Source organism: Pavona decussata, unplaced genomic scaffold (genome assembly GCF_977016875.1).
Source record: "Pavona decussata unplaced genomic scaffold, jaPavDecu1.1 SCAFFOLD_469, whole genome shotgun sequence".
NCBI lineage: Eukaryota > Metazoa > Cnidaria > Anthozoa > Scleractinia > Agariciidae > Pavona > Pavona decussata.
In genome coordinates, this window is record NW_028145807.1 from 236889 (window position 1) to 255256 (window position 18368).

Consider the following 18368-nt stretch of genomic DNA (forward strand, 5'->3'; position numbering starts at 1 on the left):
ACAAACTCAGAAATATTACTACTCATGTAAAATGTTAGAAAAACCTCCAAATATTCTAGAATTGAAGTCAGCGCTAATCTTACAATGGAAAGTTGAAAAATGGGAAATTTAAAATTAATTAAAATTAACGAAAACGCACAATTTTTTTTTTCTTCCAGTGACAAAATTTCATCCTTTTCTTACTGCTTTCCTGTTTTGTTTTGTTTTTAGTAGCGTGTAACCCGCAGTTTGTAAGTAATCTAGTTACTGTTATGTTTAAGGCTATCTGTATTGAATTGTAAGTAGAGTCCTGTTTTGTTCAGTAGCGTAAGTAACCAGTAAGCATGTATTGTAGGTAGAATACTGTATTGTCTAGTGATATATTTAGCCCGTACTGTAAGTAATGTAAGTAATGTGATTTTGCAAACAATAAAAAAAAAAAAAAAAATTGTATATCTTTTCATGTAACCGTTATTGTTGTCAGTTGCCTGATGATTGCTTCGCTAGAAGCATGAAACTCCGAGTAGCAATTAAATGTGTTTGAACTAGTCCGACTCCAAAAGTTCATCTTTTATTCACAGCTCTGGTTTTACCATTGAGCACTTTTATAGCAGATGAAGTCTTCAGTTTATCCACTGGTAGTCACACTATATATATATATATATATGTTCGTTTGTGACCGTTCCTTTGACACGAAGTGAGGATATTAAAACCGTTCACCTGTTATATTTGAAGTTTTTTCACTTTTCCAGACCTTACGCGCCATGTTTTTGGCGCCAAAAAGGAAAAAAAAACAAAAGGTGACAGAAAGGACTATCTAACTTGAAGTAGAAGCCGTAAGTAAAAAATACTGGAAATGAACCGAAGGCAGGGAGAAACAATTGCAACATCACCCAACATTGTTGAATCCAACATTGCTCAAAGATGTTGATTGTGTTGAACGAGATGGGCGGGGTCCTTCGAGAAATTTTATGACATAACCAAATCTCCAGAAAAAGCAATAATTTTTTTTTGGCGTTTATGCCAGCCGTCCACACGAGAACACGAAGATGGTTTTCTTTTTTTAAATTTCCATTCTGAACAGCGTTTTTGAAAAGTTGCCTTTTCGGTGACCGTTTTCACCAGATACGTGTGGATGGACGGCCAAACCGTAAAGAAAAAGTTGCGTTTTCAAACGAAAACGGATACGTGTACATGGGCTTAAGGCGAGAACTCCAGAGGCGGGAAAAACAAAACGTGAAAAGTCACAGTAACTATAAGAGTTTATTTTTAAGATACAGCGTTTAAATTTTACGAAAGCACTATTCATACAATAGGTCCTGAAACTGAAAAACAAATTCAACTTTTGGGTCAGAAATCCATACGCCTACGCACATAGGCGTAGCTCTAACCCTTGTCACGGGTAGTCATTTTATTTTCAGAAACTTATACCTTCCAACTCAAATACGTTTTCCGATTGGAGGAGAACGTGTCACTTGCCATGGGTCAAAACTCACTAACTCTCTAGGAAAACAGCAACTTGAACTTTCGACTCGCACGTGATCAGGTCGTAATAACAATAATAATAAGAAGAAGAAGAAGAAGAAGAAGAAGAGTCTTCGCGAGGTTGGCTAGGGTTTGCCGCCCAACTATCGTTTGCTTAGGTTCTAGGGATCCAGACGTTTACACTGTATTTATACTACTAATAATAATACTAATAATAATAATAATAATAATAGTAATAATAATAATAATAATAATAATAATAATAACAGCAACAGCAACAACAACAACAACAATAATAATAATAATAATAATTGTCTTTGTTTCTGATAAGATAAAACTACATATCCTATGTTATACTCTCTTAAAAATTATACATGATAGAGATATTAATAAACTAATCTGAAAACGAACATAATAAAACCTAACTAACCCATATCGTCCACCTTGAAACCGCGGCAAATTTGTGTGCCAGCCCCCGTCAAGAATATGTTTTGTTTTGCAGTCATGGCAGCTAGACGCTTTCAACTGAACAAGAACTGAAGAACACAGCTTCTTTGTGTCAAAACTAGAAATTTGCTGACCAGACCACACACAATGCCGTGAAAAATTTGGACGAACGTTCAAGATTTGTACCATTTTGCAATAAAGTCGTAATGCGACACCCGTGTATAATTTGGTTTATTTTTGAGTTGGGAGGAAACAAAATTCTTAATGAATGGGCCCACGGGAACAGTGAGTTTTGTTTCCTTTATTGAGGATCTCGGGTAAAGAAAACTCACTGTTTTCCTTGGGGCCAGTCATTAAGTGCTTATTATTGTCTTGGCAGCTATCCAATACTACCCCTACTAAGTTCAATAGAAACCGTAAACAGCATTTAAACGATTGCCTCGTTTATGCAACAAACTAAAAGATAAGTTCCAGGAATCACTTGCTATTATGAAACCACTGAACAGCACTATTCAGCTCCTCTTACACGTACACTGCCGAACAATCAGTACATGTAAGTGAGAGCCCACAAGACCAACCCGAGACACATTCCTGTCATCGCACCGCTGATTTTCTGTGATGATGCTGAGTTGCAGTTGTTTCCAGTACAACACTTGTTGCTAGAGGAGAAAGACCAACCAGAACTAGAACCAGGGCACGATGGTCTATCGCTCCTTGTGATGTCACAGGTCTGTCCTTCGGCGCCACATCTCTTGTAGAAGACAGTTGTCGCTGCATCACCAGAACCGCATGTCAGTGTACCTTTCACACAATTTGGTGATCCTGATGGACATGTGGATTTAGTCATCTTGGAATTACAATCCTCCCAGGAATCTTTGCTTGTGCAACTGTAACAACTTAGGCAAGAAACTGAAAAAAGGCAACAAATGACGGAGTAAACTTAATACTAACAACTGGACAGTAAAACTATCGAATACCAGCGTCGGATACAAGTGTTACGAAACACACACCGGAATCGTCTTGGATTGCCCCTCGTTTACTGTTTTTAGCAACTGTTTAACTACAAATTGTTACCTGAGAATGATGTGTTATTGAGTGAGTCAGACACAGGCATACTCGGAAAAAGGAAATCAGAGTGTTGCTATCAGGAGTTGAACCTAAGACCTTGCGATTGTTAAAGATTGTCTAATTCATTTAGTCCTTTTAAGCTTATCGGTTCACGCGATTTTGTTTACTTTCTTTCATCTGCTTATCCTCGCTAAGGTTCTGTATTGCGCATGTCTTACTCGGTTCATGCTGTCTTGGCCAAAGTTCAGTCGGTATAAAGTCTTGCAAGAGCTGAGGTAACTCCAGCAGAAGTTTAGGTTTTAAGTCAATTGGCCTTTCGTATTTCCTATCAAGTATTTCTACTGTGTGTATTACATATGTAAGTGTTTTTTTTTCCTTTGTTTTCAAATTTAGTTATAATTGATTTAGTATGTTGCACGACTTGATTTTAGCACAAGCTTATTGTTATCGTTTCCCTCGTGCATATGCAAATAAGTAGTTTATTCGAGCGTTACAAATCCATAATTATTTCACGTTATTTTAACTGTCATTTGTGTTATTAAGTATGTTTTGATTCGTATTGTTTATGCATATTTTCACTTCAGTTTTGTGACCTTTCATGTGCGGAACATTATTATTTTGATGTAGAATTGTTTTTATGCGAATTGTCGTTCCGCCCCCAAAATATCAAAAGAGTGTTTTAATTGCTTTATTTAGCCTCCTATTTAGTTGTATTTTGTAATCGTTGTTTTCAGTTTACGAGTTTTCCTCGCTGACTCGAAATAAACCTTATTGGTCATTTTCATCGTCTTCAAGTTTTGGATCTTTGTCTTCGTAAAGTAAGCCCCCTTCAATTTACGGCACGTCTTGTGGAACTTGATAGTAACTACCGTTACACCGATTACTAGTTCGGATGCTCTACCACTAAGATACAGGAGACACGTGGGAGCTAAGGCCATCAAACTAGGTTCATGTGTCAAACATGCTGCATACTGCTAGGACTTGAATGTCAAGCTAATTAATAGGTTTGGTTTTAGTCAACAATTACTCCCTACAACCATCCCATCATCATACTCGAGGGGGTCATAGTCCGCCTTAAAATAACGAGGTAAGGTGCATCCGACCATAAGAGTAGACAATACGGCGGAATGAATACAATAAACAACACAAAAGTAAAGAACTGTCAGTAGTCTTGTCAAGTCTCCATGCTGTTCTTTCCTTATATTCTTCAATGCGGCCAAATCCGCTTTCAGAGGGAGGTCTTCTTGTTTAAAAACTCAACAAACGTTTAGGGCAGAATCCGATTTTTCCTGTGAATACTTATCAATTATTATCTGCGGTGGACAGATTTCAATAGACCCATTCGGCTAACGCAATGTTGTACCCAATTCAAATCCTCTGGACATGAAATGTTTTGTTCTAAGCATTTCCATATCATTTAAATGTGAATGCTACATTATAATGCGAATGCAATAAACAAAGAATCTTAACCCCGGGGGATCTGAATTGGATACAACATTGCGTTAGCCGAATGGGTCTATTAAGTCAAAAGTGTATTACAAGTATGTTAATAACCTCTTTATGCACCCGTGTCACTGTTCATCCAATAGCAGTTTTCATCATAGCAATACCAGATCGAAGCATAATATCCGTAAATCATTTGCCTCTAGAAGGAGGGGAGATTGGATTACACTAAATTTTGCTGCTGATGTTTGGAATTCTTTGGATATTTCCCTATGATAAACGCCCTCTTTAGCATCATTTGTTTTTTTAGCTTGTAATTATTCTTAATATTTTCCGCCTTTCTTAATTTACTCTTATTCGCTATGTTACTTAAATGTTTTTTTTTATATTTGCTACTCATTGAACTTTGTTTTTTTTTTTTGTTTTGTAATTTTTCTTTTTTAGGACCCCACTGTAAACCACTTTGCGTGATGTCGGCTTCCTCAATAAAGATTAACGTTGATCTCAAGCAAAATAACCGCGAACTGGAAACCTGCGTTACGCCATACAACAAGTTTGACTTGCTTCCTTGAGAGATGAGAACCACATATACGAACAATGCTTGGAAACTACAGATCTCCGTCTTTTTCAGTTTCACAGCTGCATGACAATTTTTTCATAAAAAGTACAGAGCTGCAACTGACCAAATTATTCAAGGTGAAAGCTATGAAAGGAGGTCGCCATGGATCCACATTGTTTGAATCACATCACGCGAAAACCACGCAAGTATCACGCCAATACTATTAATATTACGGATGCCGTCGATGCCAGCGATGCACAAAACGAAAGCAACTCCATAACTCACATGTAACTCAGGAAATTATTACGCGGGATGCCCTGAAGTGGCATACCATGTCTAACAAGATGCCTGCTATTCTGGCATTACTCGTGATGCTGGGGCTGATTCATGTATTCCAACTGTATGCTTCGCCGATTGATAAAACTATCCTTGCTAATGGAATAGTTTAAGTCACGACGAAAAAGCGGCTGATTCTAATAATTGAATTTATTTTACTGCTGTGTCTATTTCGGTTCCACTTTCCGAGCGAGATATTCCTGTGTCAGTACAAACGTCTATACAGCTAAATATATTGAATATCGAGGCAATTTGTTTCATATACACGCGTATCTGTTCGCCGCTGTGTGGTACGTCATGTTATGATCACTGCAAGAACATCCTGCCCCTGGAACTTTTCGTAGAAGGCTAGCTACGTAGTAGTAGAAGCACGTAGAATAGATACACTCCTCGTGCTATGGGCGTGTGAAGTATAAATAGATGATATCAAATACTGATAAAATTGCGTGAATTCCTCGTTCCATGAGCGTGAACAAAAAGCGAGATTTGACTTCTTGTTCACTGCGTACCGCGCACCGAATATTCAACTTGGATTAATTATTATTCTCCTTGAGATTTCACGGAAAACTAGACTTTTAACAATAGCGTACGAGTGACTACTGCTTCTCATGATCAGTAACACGTTCGTTTGATTTGACAGGCTATTCTGGAGTAAACCTTTGACTTACTTTCTGGAGGAAAGATGAGAACCACGGTTATGAAAGACACAGCAAAACAAGTGATCGCCATCGTCTTGATTACCAACGCAACAAGTACGAATACAGCAAAGTCCCAATTGAAGCTAACAAATATCTTCGTTCTTACTTCTCCAAATGCGTTTTAATGTATGCACCAACAGCCTTATAAACAATCGTCACCTGACCAAGTCACAAGACAGGCGCATGGCCGTGTTGCACCTCATCTCTGACCAATAAGGTTATTCTATGACCATATTTACCGAAGGGTTTCCTGTTTAAGCCAGGGGCGGATTTATTGAGTAGGGGGGGGGGGGGGGGAGGACGGGGTCTCTTTGGCCCCCTCTTTTTCTTTCACATTAAGAACACATAATGTAACACGTAATGCGTAAATAAATTCCGGTTCATCCCAGCTCGAAATTAACTTACAAATTAAATGGAAATTGGTGTAGAAAGAAACGAAAATTCATTAAAAACCTGCCGTAAATATCTGTGTTTGCAAAAACCACCGCGACAAAATAAAGTACCGGATCCTGTAGTAAAGGATCTAATCAGTACTAAATTGTAGCACAAATCACCTTAAAATGAGCAAGGCTGATTTCCCAGTCAGAGAAGTATATTTTTCCAATGGCAAGAAACGTAACAATTTAAAACAATAACAATACTTACAATTCGAAATTTAAGGTTTCTATTGTAACAGTTTTAAATTGTAACGTCTCTTGCCAAAGGGTCAGTCTCTAACATACCCGGAAGAGGAAAGGCCGTGCCTTTCGAAATATTGGTAAAATATACTTCGCTGACCATAAAATCATCAAAGGCTCAAAAACCATATCTGGCGCCACACATATCTTAACACCCCCCCTCCCCCCCCCCCCCCACCCCCCACACACACACCACAGGGAGTCATGTTATGGGCTGCAAAACTGGTAGAAGAGGTAGTAGTAGTAGTTGTAGTAGTAGTAGTAGTAGTAGTAGTAGTAGTAGTAGTAGTAGTAGTAGTAGTAGTAGTAGTAGTAGTAGTAGTAGTAGTAGTAGTAGTAGCAGCAGCAGCAGTAGTAGTAGTAAAAATAATAATAATAATAATAATAATAATAACAATAATGATGATGATGATAATGATGATGATGATGATGATGATGATGATGATGATGATGATAATCTTTATTAAATCGATAAAAGGCATATTCAAAGTTACAAACATATCAACAAATTAACTAATTTAAAAAGATCTTGGGGGTATATTCACAAGCAAGAAAGTGAAAGAAAAATAACTAAAATCGATATTACCATTCCGGCTGAATCATACCGCTAAGTCATAGTAGCGGTTTTTATTTGCTTACACTGCTTTTATTGGAGATCAATGGTTTTCTGATAACAACTAAGAACGTGCCTCACTCCAAATACTCTGCCAAACACTTGTGTGTGCAGCCAGGCATACATTACTTTGATTACATAAATAGGCCACAAAGAAAACATGATATTGAATGTGTGTTAATAACAAAGTCACACAACTTGGAAAAGACAGAAAAAGAATAAACATCTGCTTCAACATCCGTGATGGGTTTTACTTGTTAATACTGCTTTATTGGAGATCAATGGCCAGGGGCACCCAACGGATCGTTTCGGTAAATTATCTGTTCGGAAGGCCCTTAATCCCCTACAATCTTCTAAGGAGAATTTTCACCACGAACTAAAAGATAAAAATATTATAGCGCTACCTAAAATGAACCTATAGAGCTTTAAAGCCACTTCAGATCGCCTAAAATAACGTTTCAAAGGATCTGAGAGAAAATTGTCGTTGGGTGCCCCTGAATGGTCTCCAGACAGCACTTAGAACGTACGTGCCTCACTCCAAATACATGTACTCTCGCAAACACTTGTGCACACACAAGTGTTTCAAGACTAGGGAAGGTAAAGCAGGGACCACGGCAACGCAGACGAGAACCGGTAACTTGAAATATAAGTTTATTTCATTTGTTCTACTTCGCGATTATTTTCAACTGGTTCAACTTCTACAAACACGGTAAAAACCTTGAATTTAGTCATTTACCTTTGAGTGTTCTGCAGAGGAAGGCAAAGAAATGAACAAAAATTTAGACCGGTACTGACCTACACAGCGATTGTTTTTGCTCTGTTTTACGGCGCCGGTTGTTGTTGCCGTCGCCGTCCGGTCGTCGTTGCTTAAGTTCCCTCGTAACTATCATTGAGGAGTCAGTGAAACAAGTACGGTCTCAGCTGGAGACCATCGATCTCCAATAAAGCAGTGTTTAACAACTAAAACCCGCTACTTAGGTCTATACAGTCGGGGACTGCAGGACTCAGTCCACGCTTCAGAGTATCTTGATGTCAAATGGCCGCCGGTAGACTCGGGATTTACTCACCTACAACGTTGGAAATAGACGACATGAGCCAGTAGTAGCCGTTAATTACAATAATTTTCAGCCCATGCAGAACTAACAGAATCCTCCAACTGCTAGGCAAACGATGATGTTAAATTCCGAGCTTGAACGAAAACAACAACCAAAAAATAATTAAAGCAAAAATAGAAGAATTTACATTCGAGCTGTAATCCTTCACCACTCTATAACCTATTCCCCGACATTTTAAAAGCAAAAATATTTCTGTAAAAGATACTTACTGCTATAGCGTTTCTACAAATTTTCGAAAAACAGTGTTCGTTAAAGTCGGGTGTAATCAAGATAATTTCTCGGAATCAACGACACCGACTTACTACGTCCGCCTTTTCTAAGAAAATGAGTCGAGCCCATTTTCGGTTTTGAGACGGGTGGACGTCGGAATTTTTTTTAGCGAGGGACTTTGCAGTGGCTTTCACTTTGCAAGAATTTATTTAAATTATTAATGCATTCTTTGGTTCTTTGTTCGTTTTTACAATCATTCTCTAGCACAACTCGTCTTGTAAATTTGTTATCTTTGGTTATCTTGCGATCCCCTCCCCCCTCAAATGCAAAGTGCTTCCCAGTGGACTTTGGCACTCCAAAGAGTCACACTCCGATATTTTTATTAGTCTCGACGACATTCCTCAGCTGCGGCTTTGAAGCACTGATCTGAAGCGTTGTGGAATTCAAATTGATGGCGATCAGTTACTTTCATATGTCCTTTATCATCCTGGTTTTCACATTTCCTCTAGAAAGTAAGTCAACCTTATTTATGACGAACTCAACAGTACATCCATCGGCGCCATTTCAGAAGACAGAAGCGTGTCAGTATGTAAAGTACATTCTTCCTTCGTCGTGCGTTGAATTACTCTCATTCTTGTCGTAAGATAGTACATTTATTCTTACACGGGTATGTTGCAGTACGGCGAACGCTTAACGCCGAATCAAAGCAAGTCCAATAATGTAAAAATTCCGTCAGAACAACAACTAAAAGCTAATTCCGTCTTTATAATCAGTGTTGAACCCTAAATAGTATTCAAGTGCTAAATGTTGTAGAGAGCGTTAAATGCTGCATTCTGCAAAATACGCCTGCCTCAGTTATTCTATTCTAACTGCCTCGCTGATAAAAGTTTTGTACCAGCATTTTGTGGACAAAACAGATACCAATTGTCAAATTTATATAACTTTACAGTGGTATGTTAAGAGATTTCAATATTTAAAGAACAATGCTTTATAGCTACTCTCTCTTTAAGGTAATTTCTTTTTCAAAGGGATCGAGAAAAGAGCTAGTTTTCTCGATAGTATTTACGATTCTTCTTTAAAGTTTGGTTTAATGTGTTCGTTTCAGTTCTTTGTCTAAGCTGTGGCCGTTGTACAAGCGAATTGTCCTGGGAAGATTGCAATTCTAAGCTGACTAAAACCACATGCCCATCCGGATCACCGAATTGTGTCACAGGCAAAATGACATGCAGCGCTGGTCAAGAAAGGAAAACTGTCTTCTACAAAACATGTGGCGCCCAAGGACAGACCTGTGACATCACAAGGAGCGATAGACCATCCTGCCCTTCTTCGCCAGTTAGCTGGTCTTTCGATTTTGAAAATACTTGTTGTACAGGGAACAACTGCAATTCTGGAATCGTTCCCTCTGGATCATCCCATAGGATAAGCAGCAAGATGACAGCAGTGAGCACGGGACTATTAATGTGGATTATGACATACATATACTGAGTGCAAGCGCCGTATACATGTACTAATATTTTAGTTTCGGTAACTTTCTTAACAGGAAGCGTTTCCTTGGCATATAGAAACTATTCATATCTCTGGAACTTAACCTCTTGGTTACTTGTAAACAGGAAGCTAAGATACGAATGATATTCACGTTGAATGTTTGAATTGTTAGTTATTAAATAAAAAGCTGCTATAATAATAGAAAACGACTCTGATTTGTAGGAAAGCTATCATATGCATGTTTTCAATCCGGTGGCTTTCTCTCCAAGAAGTGAAAGCCGTATAATCTTAATCAGTGTTTATCTATACAATGAATAGCTCCTTTTCCACGAGAAGCTTCAGAATAAACATGTTTTGATGCTCCTGAAAGGGGTCTTTAAATTTCTGTCCGTTGACACGTTTTCAGTTTCAACTTCTATCTTAACCACACTGGGTGGTTCTAAGTTTTGAGTTTCTAGATCAAATCCTAAACGAGGACCATTCAAATGAAAGCTGCTAAGCAGTACTGTACATTCCTGTGTTGCTGTTTATTATGCTATACACCTGGTGCTTCTAAGTTTTTAGTCTGTGCATGAAATCCTAAACTGGGACCATTCAAATGAAAGCTGCTAAGGAGGACTTTCCTGTGGTTCTGCTTATTATGCTATACACTTGCTGATTCTAACTTTGGAGTCTGTGGATGAAATCCTAAACTAACACTATTTAAAAGAAACTTAAGTGTGAGGTGGAAATTCAAATGAAAGCTGCTAAGCAATACTTTGCTGTGGTGTGCTATACACCTGGTAGTTCAAAATCCTAAACTGAGACCATTCAAATGAAAGCTGCTAAGAAGGACTTTCCTGTGGTTCTGCTTATTATCCTATATACTGGCTGGTTCTAACTTTTGAGTCTGTGGATGAAATCCTAAACTGGGAACATTCAAATGAAAGCTGCTCACCAGTACTTTCCCGTGGTGCTGTTTATTGTGCTATACACTGGATGGTTCTAACTTTTAAGACTGAGACCATTTAAATTAAAGCTTTTATGCAATACTTTCCATTGGTGCTGGTTATTATGCTTTACAAGGTGGTTCTAAATTGGGAGGTTTCCGGTGAAATCCTTAAGTGTGACCATTCAAATAAACGCTGATGAGCAGTAATTTCCTGTGGTGCTATTTGTTATCAAGGCTGTTCAAGGTCCTTAAAACTTTTGAGTCTGTAGGTAAAATCCTAAAGTGTGACGTGGGAATTCAAATGAAAGCTGCTAAGCAATACTTTGCTGTGGTGTTGTTTATTATGCTGTGCAAGGTGGTTCTAACTTTTGAGTGTGTGGATATAATCCTAAAGTGTTGTGACCATTCAAATGAAAGCTATCTATTCAAGTTCTTGCTACTAACGCTATTTAGTATACTGTTCAATTGGAGTAGTGCTGGCTGTTATGCCTGAGAAGTTCATTCCTGTGGTACTATTTCTTATGGCATGTAAGGTGGTTCTTCCTGTAATGTTCATATTAACATCAAAGTAAGGGACTTAATTTCACGCCAGTTGTTTTATTCTCACCAGTTTCAACTATTATGGAATGGCAAAGCTAGTGGTTGAAAGGTGTTGTTCATCTATCCCAAATAGTTGTAAGCAGCTAGGTAATAAGCAAATGAAACTTTAATCGGCCTACGTGTTCATAGTTTATTTCACTGCGTTACACTACAATCCTACCAGATCATGGCGAATATAATCTGATAATTACAAATGTCCGCTGCCAAAACAAATTAGCTACACAGACCGTGGCTCTACGCCTAACTGTTCAGTCCAGTTTACTTTGTTAACACTGTAATAGTTCCAGGGTAGGGAAACAAGTCTATTTTTTATACTATGAGAATATGTCAAGTGGCAGGTACAAACATTACTGTTAAATGCGGACTTGTACTGGCATGTTAAACTTGAACAGTTTATATCTGCAGGTCGTCAATGTCGGTCTTGACTGCATCCCCCAGCTTCTTAATAACTGTCTCGCGGACTTGGGAATAGAGGTCTTCGTTTAAGGTGAACACCTGGGCTGCCTTGAAAAGATGGATATCTTGCTTGGAGTAAGTGAAGAAGAAGTAGTTATTGGAGACTTGACTGGCCGTGAAATAGGCACCAACGAAGGCAACATTGACCTGGTTACTCTTGTCGACTGTACACGGAATAATTTGGAAGTTTCCGTGCTTCTCTGAGGCGCTGCTGGAACCAAACAGAGTGATCCCTTCTGAAGATTTTGCCAGGTTATCGATAGTTGCCTTCACGACTGTCATCAATTCGGCTTCAGGTCCGATCAGGGCGCTCAACAGTTCCAGTGTTATCTGGGAAATCTTGAAATCGGACTGAGAAGACTGGTATTCATCGAACTGGAAGCCTTGCAGGACCCATCCAACCTTTCCCATCACGTCAGTGTAAAACTTGTACCAATTTTCAGTGTCATTGAAGCGGTCGTATTTCTTGTTTGCAGCCCGTTGCGCCAGCAGAGTGGAGTATAGGACGTCTTGTTTCTTTTGGCCCGTCACATTGGAGGCAAAGGAAACCAGGCTTCCATTATCGACAAGCCCCTGGGCCTTACCATCGGAAACCGCTGCGGCAGTGCGAGCTGAACTGCGACTTCGCAAGACGGAAGGTTCTTCAAGTTCCAACTCACGTACAAATTTCACTGAAGCCATGACTAGAGCTCGGGAGACAGAAGCTGAGTCGAAGCTAGGCGTTCTGGAAGGTAGGCGTTGACTGTGAACAGAAAGAGGAACAGTGGACGCCCTCTACTTAAGGAAACGGGAACTACTAAATATGGTCATAAAACCACGCTATTGGTCAGATTATATGAGCGTTCGACCATAGGTAAAGTGAACGCGCAGAATAAACGAGTGGAACCCCAGGGGGACACCGAAAGACTTTAATTGCCCACCAACATCTGGAGGGATTTTTTTTTTTCAGAGTTAAAGATGTAAAATTAAGTTTCAAATTAGTTCGGTTTGATGCTCCGTCAGTGCATAGATATTTGCACTAGTTATGAATGAACTTTGGTGGCATGCACTTTGTCTACTGATAGCGCGGTGGAAATTATACCTTGCTGTTATTACGAAATGTTCGTTGAAAATCAAGCTATTGCCCCAATAAAGAAACTTAGCTAAAAATTCTGCCTTATCTGAATTCGGTAAACGAGTGTTGCTGTCGCTTTAATCATTTTCGCTACCAAGGAGAGCACAAATAAATGTTGAAGATTCTAACATGACTTAAATGCCATTTACACCCGGAAAAAAGAACCGACACGGCACTTTCCGCCACAATGTCCGGCACCGGTGCCCCTAATTGGAGGGGTTCCAACATTACCTTCTGAAGGTGCTATTCCGATATTTTTGCGCTTGTAAATGGGGCTCTACACAAACTGAAGTTTCCCTCGATATTACGGAAAGACAAGTTAAGTTTCTTGACATAATGTTGCCGTATTCGTGTACCTTGGTAGTTTGCTAGATTTTTTTAAGGGCACTTTGTTGCAATAGATCTTTAAGCGGATGTTTATTCTTTTTCCTGTCTTTGCCAAGTTGTGTGACTTTGTTATAAAAACACATTCAATATCATGTTTTGTTTGTGGTCAATTTTTTTTCATTAAAGTAATGTACGCCTGGCTGAACACACAAGTGTTTCCCAGAATATTGGGAGTGAAGCACGTACGTTCTTAGTGCTGTCTGGAGACCATTGATCTCCAATAAAGCAGTATTAACTAGTAAAACCCACTACTTAGGTCTATCAGCCGGGGACAGGACTCAGTCTGCATTCAGAGTACTTTTGCGTGAAATGGCCGCGGGTAGACTCGGGATATAGTCACCTACACCGTCAGAAATAGACGATATTAACCAGTTGGAGGCTAATTAGAATAATGTTCAGCCCATGCAGAACTAACAGAATTCTCCAAGTGGCTAGGCAAACGGTCATGTTAAATATCAAGCTTTAACGAAAACAAAAAAAATTAATAAAAGCGAAACTAGAAGAATTTACATTTCGAGCTAGGTTTTAAAAGCAATCAAGTTCACCACGCCATAACCTATTCCCCGACGTCTTTAAAGCGAAAATTGTTTATTTTTTCTATAAAAGATGCTCACTGCTATAAGTCTACAGTGTTTCTACAGACTTTCGAAAGACTGTTTGTTCAAGAGAGTTTAACCAACGTAATTTCTCGGATTCAACGACACTTTATTAGGTCCGCCTTTTCTAAGAAAATGAGACGAGCCCATTTTGAGTTTGGAGAGAGGTGGACTTCGAAATTTCTTTTAAAAAGAGAATTTGTAGTGGTTTTGATTTTGCAAGAATTTATCCACGTATAATTTAAATTAATAATGAACTTTGGTTCTTTGTGTGTTATTTATCATTCTCCACCTCCATTTATTATCTTTGGTTATCTTACGATCCCCTCCCCCGTCAAATGTAGAGTGACTTCCCAGTGGACTTTTGCCCTCCAAAGAGTCACAATCCGACATTTTATCTGTCTCGAAGACATTCGTCAGCTTCGGCTTTGAAGCACTGATCTGAAGCGTTGTGGAATTCCAAGCGATGGCGACCAGTTACTTTTATATGTCCTATATCATCCTGGTTTTCACATTTCCTCGAGAAAGTAAGTCAACCTTATTTATCACGAACTCAACAGTACATCCGTGTGCGCCATTTCAGAAGACTGAAACGTGTCAGTATGTAAAGTACATTATTGCTTCATCGTGCGTTGAATTACTCTCGTTCAAGTCGTAAGATAGTACAATTATTCTTGCACGGGTATGTTGCAGTACGGCGAACGCTAAACACCGAATCAAAGCCAGTCCAGTAATGTAAAATTTCTGCCATAACAACAACCATTAGCTAACCGTCTTTAAAATCACTGTTGAACCCTAAATAGTATTCAAGTGCTAAATGTTGTAGAGAGCGTTAAATGCTGCATTCTGCAAAATACGCCTGCCGCAGTTATTCTATTCTAACTGCTTCGCTGATTAGAGTTTTGTACTGGCATTTCGTGGACAAAACAGTCTCTCTTTAAGGTAATTTCTTTTTCAAAGGGATCGAGAAAAGAGCTATTTTTCTCGATAGTATGTACGATTCTTCTTTAAAGTTTGGTTTAATGTGTTTGTTTCAGCCCTTTCTCTAAGTTGTGGCCGTTGTACAAGCGAATTGTCCTGGGAAGATTGCAATTCTAAGCTGACTAAAACCACATGCCCATCCGGATCACCGAATTGTGTCACAGGCAAAATGACATGCAGCGCTGGTCAAGAAAGGAAAACTGTTTTCTACAAAAGATGTGGCGCCCAAGGACAGATCTGTGACATCACAAGGAGCGATAGACCATCCTGCCCTTCTTCGCCAGTTAGCTGGTCTTTCGATTTTGAAAATACTTGTTGTACGGGGAACAACTGCAATTCTGGAATCGTTCCCTCTGGATCATCCCATAAGATAAGCAGCAAGATGACGGCAGTGAACACGGGACTATTAATGTGGATTATGACTTACATATACTGAGTGCAAGCGCCGTATACATGTACCAATATTTTAGTTTCGGTAACTTTCTTAACAGAAAGCGTTTACTTGGCATATGAAAACTATTCATATCTCTGGAACTTAACCTCTTGGTTACTTGTAAACAGGAAGCCAAGAAATGAAGAATTTTTGAATTGTTACTTATTAACTTAAAAGCCGCTATAATATTACAAAACGACACTGATTTGTAGGAAAGCTATCATATGCATGTTTTCAATTCGGTGGCTTTCTCTCCAAGAAGCGAAAGCCGTATGATCTTAGTTGTTTATCTATACTATAAATAGCTCCTTTTGCACGAGAAGCTTCAAAATAAACATGCGTTGATGCTCCTGAAAAGCCGGGGGTCTATAAATTTCTGTACGTTGACACGTTTTCATTTTCAACTTGTATCTCTTCTCTTATCCCTTTCTCTCCTGAGGCTGTGGATTAAATCCTAAACTGGGCAATTCAAACGAAAGATGCTCAGCAATTTTTTCTTGTGGTGCTGTTTATTATGCTATCACACTGGGTGACTCTAAGTTTTGAGTCTCTGGATGAAATCCTAAACTGGGAGCATTCAAATGAAATTAAGCTGCTAAACAGAACTTTCCTTTGTTGCTGTTTATTATGCTATACACTGGGTGGTTATAATGAAATCCTAAACTGGGACCATTCTAATGAAAGCTGCTAAGAAGTACTTTCCTGTGGTGCGGTTTTTCATGCAATACACTGGATGGTTCTAACTTTTTAGCTTGGGACTATTCCAATGACACCTGCTAAGCAATACTTTCCATTGGTCCTATACACTGGGTGGATCTAACGTTTGAGTGTGTGGGTGAAATCCTAAAGTGTGACCATTCAAATGAAAGCTACTGGACAGTACTTTCCCGTTGTGGGGTTTGTTATGCTGTGCAAGATGATTCTAACTTTTGAGTCTCTGGATGAAATCCTAAACTGGGACCATTCAAATGAAAGCTACTGAGCAGTAAATTTCTTTGGTGCTATTTTATATGCTGGTGAAGGTTGTTATAACTTTTGAGTGTCTGGAAGAAAACCTAAACTGGGACCATTCAAATGAGAGCTCCTTAGGAATACTTTTCATTGATGCTATACACTGGGTGGGTCTAACTTGTGAGTCTGTGGGTGAAATTCTATAGTGTGACCATTCAAATGAAAGCTACTGAGCAGTACTTTCCTGTGGTGATGTTTATTATGCTGTACAAGGTGATTCTATCTTTTGAGTCTGCGGATAAAGTAGTACCACAGAAATTTTCCTTAAGCGGATGTTCAATCTTTTTCCTGTCTTTGTCAAGTTGTGCGACTTTGTTATTAACACACATTCAATATCATGTTTTGTTTGTGGTCTATTTATGTAATCAAAGTAGTATATGCCTGGCTGCACAGACAAGTGTTTGCCACAGTATTTGAAGTGAAGCACGTTCTTAGTTGTTGTCTGGAGACCATTGATCTCCAATAAAGCAGTCTTAGCAACTAAAACCCACTACGTATGTCTAGGGAACAGGACTCAGTCCACAATTCAGAGTACCTTGATGTGAAATTGCCTATTAACGACTAAGGAACTTAGTCTACCACTGCCTGCAGCGTTAGAAGTATACGACATTTAGGCACTTTCGAGACTTAATTAGAGTAATTTTCAACCAATGAAGTACTAACTGTATCCGCCAAGTGGCTAGGCAAAACCTCCTATTAAATTTCAAGCTATAAAGTTTAAAAATAGTAATTAATGAAAGTGACACTAAAACAATTTAGATCTCGAGGTGGTCAGGGTAATCCTTGCTACAAAGTATCGAAAGATAGTGTTCGTTCGAGCTAATGTCTGGGTCAATTCCAAAAGCGATCATCCCCCCCCCGGGCAAACCCCCGGGCATTTGACTTTTTTAAAAATGCCTGATCAAATTCCCCTCTATATGGGCCGATTTCTAGGTCAAATGCCCCACTGGTTGGGGCTGAAAAGTCATCGTGTTGGTTTTTTTTTTTTTTTTTGTATTCGCTAGCTCTGTTTATATGAAAATCAACGAAATTCATACATTAATAAATTTAAAACAATTTATTATTAAAGATAATGCATAACATCACATATGAAACTCAACTAACAGAGAGTTCAACGATATATGTACCGATACTCGCTTTTCTTTTGTATTTAATGTACATGAAGTTTGCTAATACGTGTGATAACAAGAACAATGATAAAAAACAATATGTTATGAAACCTAGACATGCCAACAAGTCGAGCTTCGAACGCCGAGCAAAGGGAGAACGAAGCTTGAGGGAACTTGGACATACCACTGAAAATGAGAAGCGAAGAGCAATATGTAACCCCGCCATGCCAAAAACAATCTCAGATATATTTGTTGGAACGCTTCTCTATGGTAGTATTAAATGGCTTACTACATTAAAACTGTTTGACGCAAAATATACGAGTAAATAGTAAGCATTCTGACAATTTATGCGACCGCTGACCAGCATTTTTTCGACGGGTCAAATGCCCGATGGGTCGGGTTTCTATTCGCGTCAAATGCCCCACTATGTGGAGCCGAACAGGGGTCAAATGCCCGGGGGTTGCCCGGGGGGGGGATGATCGCGCTTGGAATTGACTGATACATAAGCTACAGTCAACGTGCTTTCGCGGAATCGACACTTCCATCACTTTTGTGAATCATCTACTTCCCTCTTTTATAAGAAACTGAAGAAAAGCCTATTTTGTTTTTGAGACTAGATGATATTGTTACTTTTT

The 18368-nt window shown here is 39.0% G+C and overlaps 4 protein-coding genes across 4 annotated transcripts; 2 read left to right on the forward strand and 2 right to left on the reverse strand.

The window, feature by feature from the left end:
* Window positions 1-1223: 1223 nt before the first annotated feature.
* Window positions 1224-6141, reverse strand: LOC146450286 (uncharacterized). The gene is made up of 2 exons (XM_085100560.1): window positions 5986-6141; window positions 1224-2820 (listed from the first exon to the last, which is right to left on the reverse strand). The coding sequence occupies exons 1-2, from the start codon at window positions 6044-6046 to the stop codon at window positions 2456-2458; spliced, it is 426 nt and encodes a 141-aa protein (XP_084956686.1). The 5' UTR covers window positions 6047-6141; the 3' UTR covers window positions 1224-2455.
* A 2866-nt stretch (window positions 6142-9007) lies between these two features.
* LOC146450287 (uncharacterized) lies at window positions 9008-10473 on the forward strand. The gene is made up of 2 exons (XM_085100565.1): window positions 9008-9142; window positions 9736-10473. Exons 1-2 carry the CDS (start codon window positions 9082-9084, stop codon window positions 10113-10115), a joined length of 441 nt encoding a protein of 146 aa, XP_084956691.1. The 5' UTR covers window positions 9008-9081; the 3' UTR covers window positions 10116-10473.
* Window positions 10474-11751: 1278 nt separating this feature from the next.
* On the reverse strand, window positions 11752-12823 carry LOC146450288 (uncharacterized). The gene has a single exon (XM_085100559.1). The coding sequence runs from the start codon at window positions 12781-12783 to the stop codon at window positions 12040-12042; it is 744 nt and encodes a 247-aa protein (XP_084956685.1). The 5' UTR covers window positions 12784-12823; the 3' UTR covers window positions 11752-12039.
* Window positions 12824-14598: 1775 nt separating this feature from the next.
* LOC146450289 (uncharacterized) lies at window positions 14599-15972 on the forward strand. Its single transcript, XM_085100564.1, has 2 exons — window positions 14599-14726; window positions 15237-15972. The coding sequence occupies exons 1-2, from the start codon at window positions 14666-14668 to the stop codon at window positions 15614-15616; spliced, it is 441 nt and encodes a 146-aa protein (XP_084956690.1). The 5' UTR covers window positions 14599-14665; the 3' UTR covers window positions 15617-15972.
* Window positions 15973-18368: the final 2396 nt, after the last annotated feature.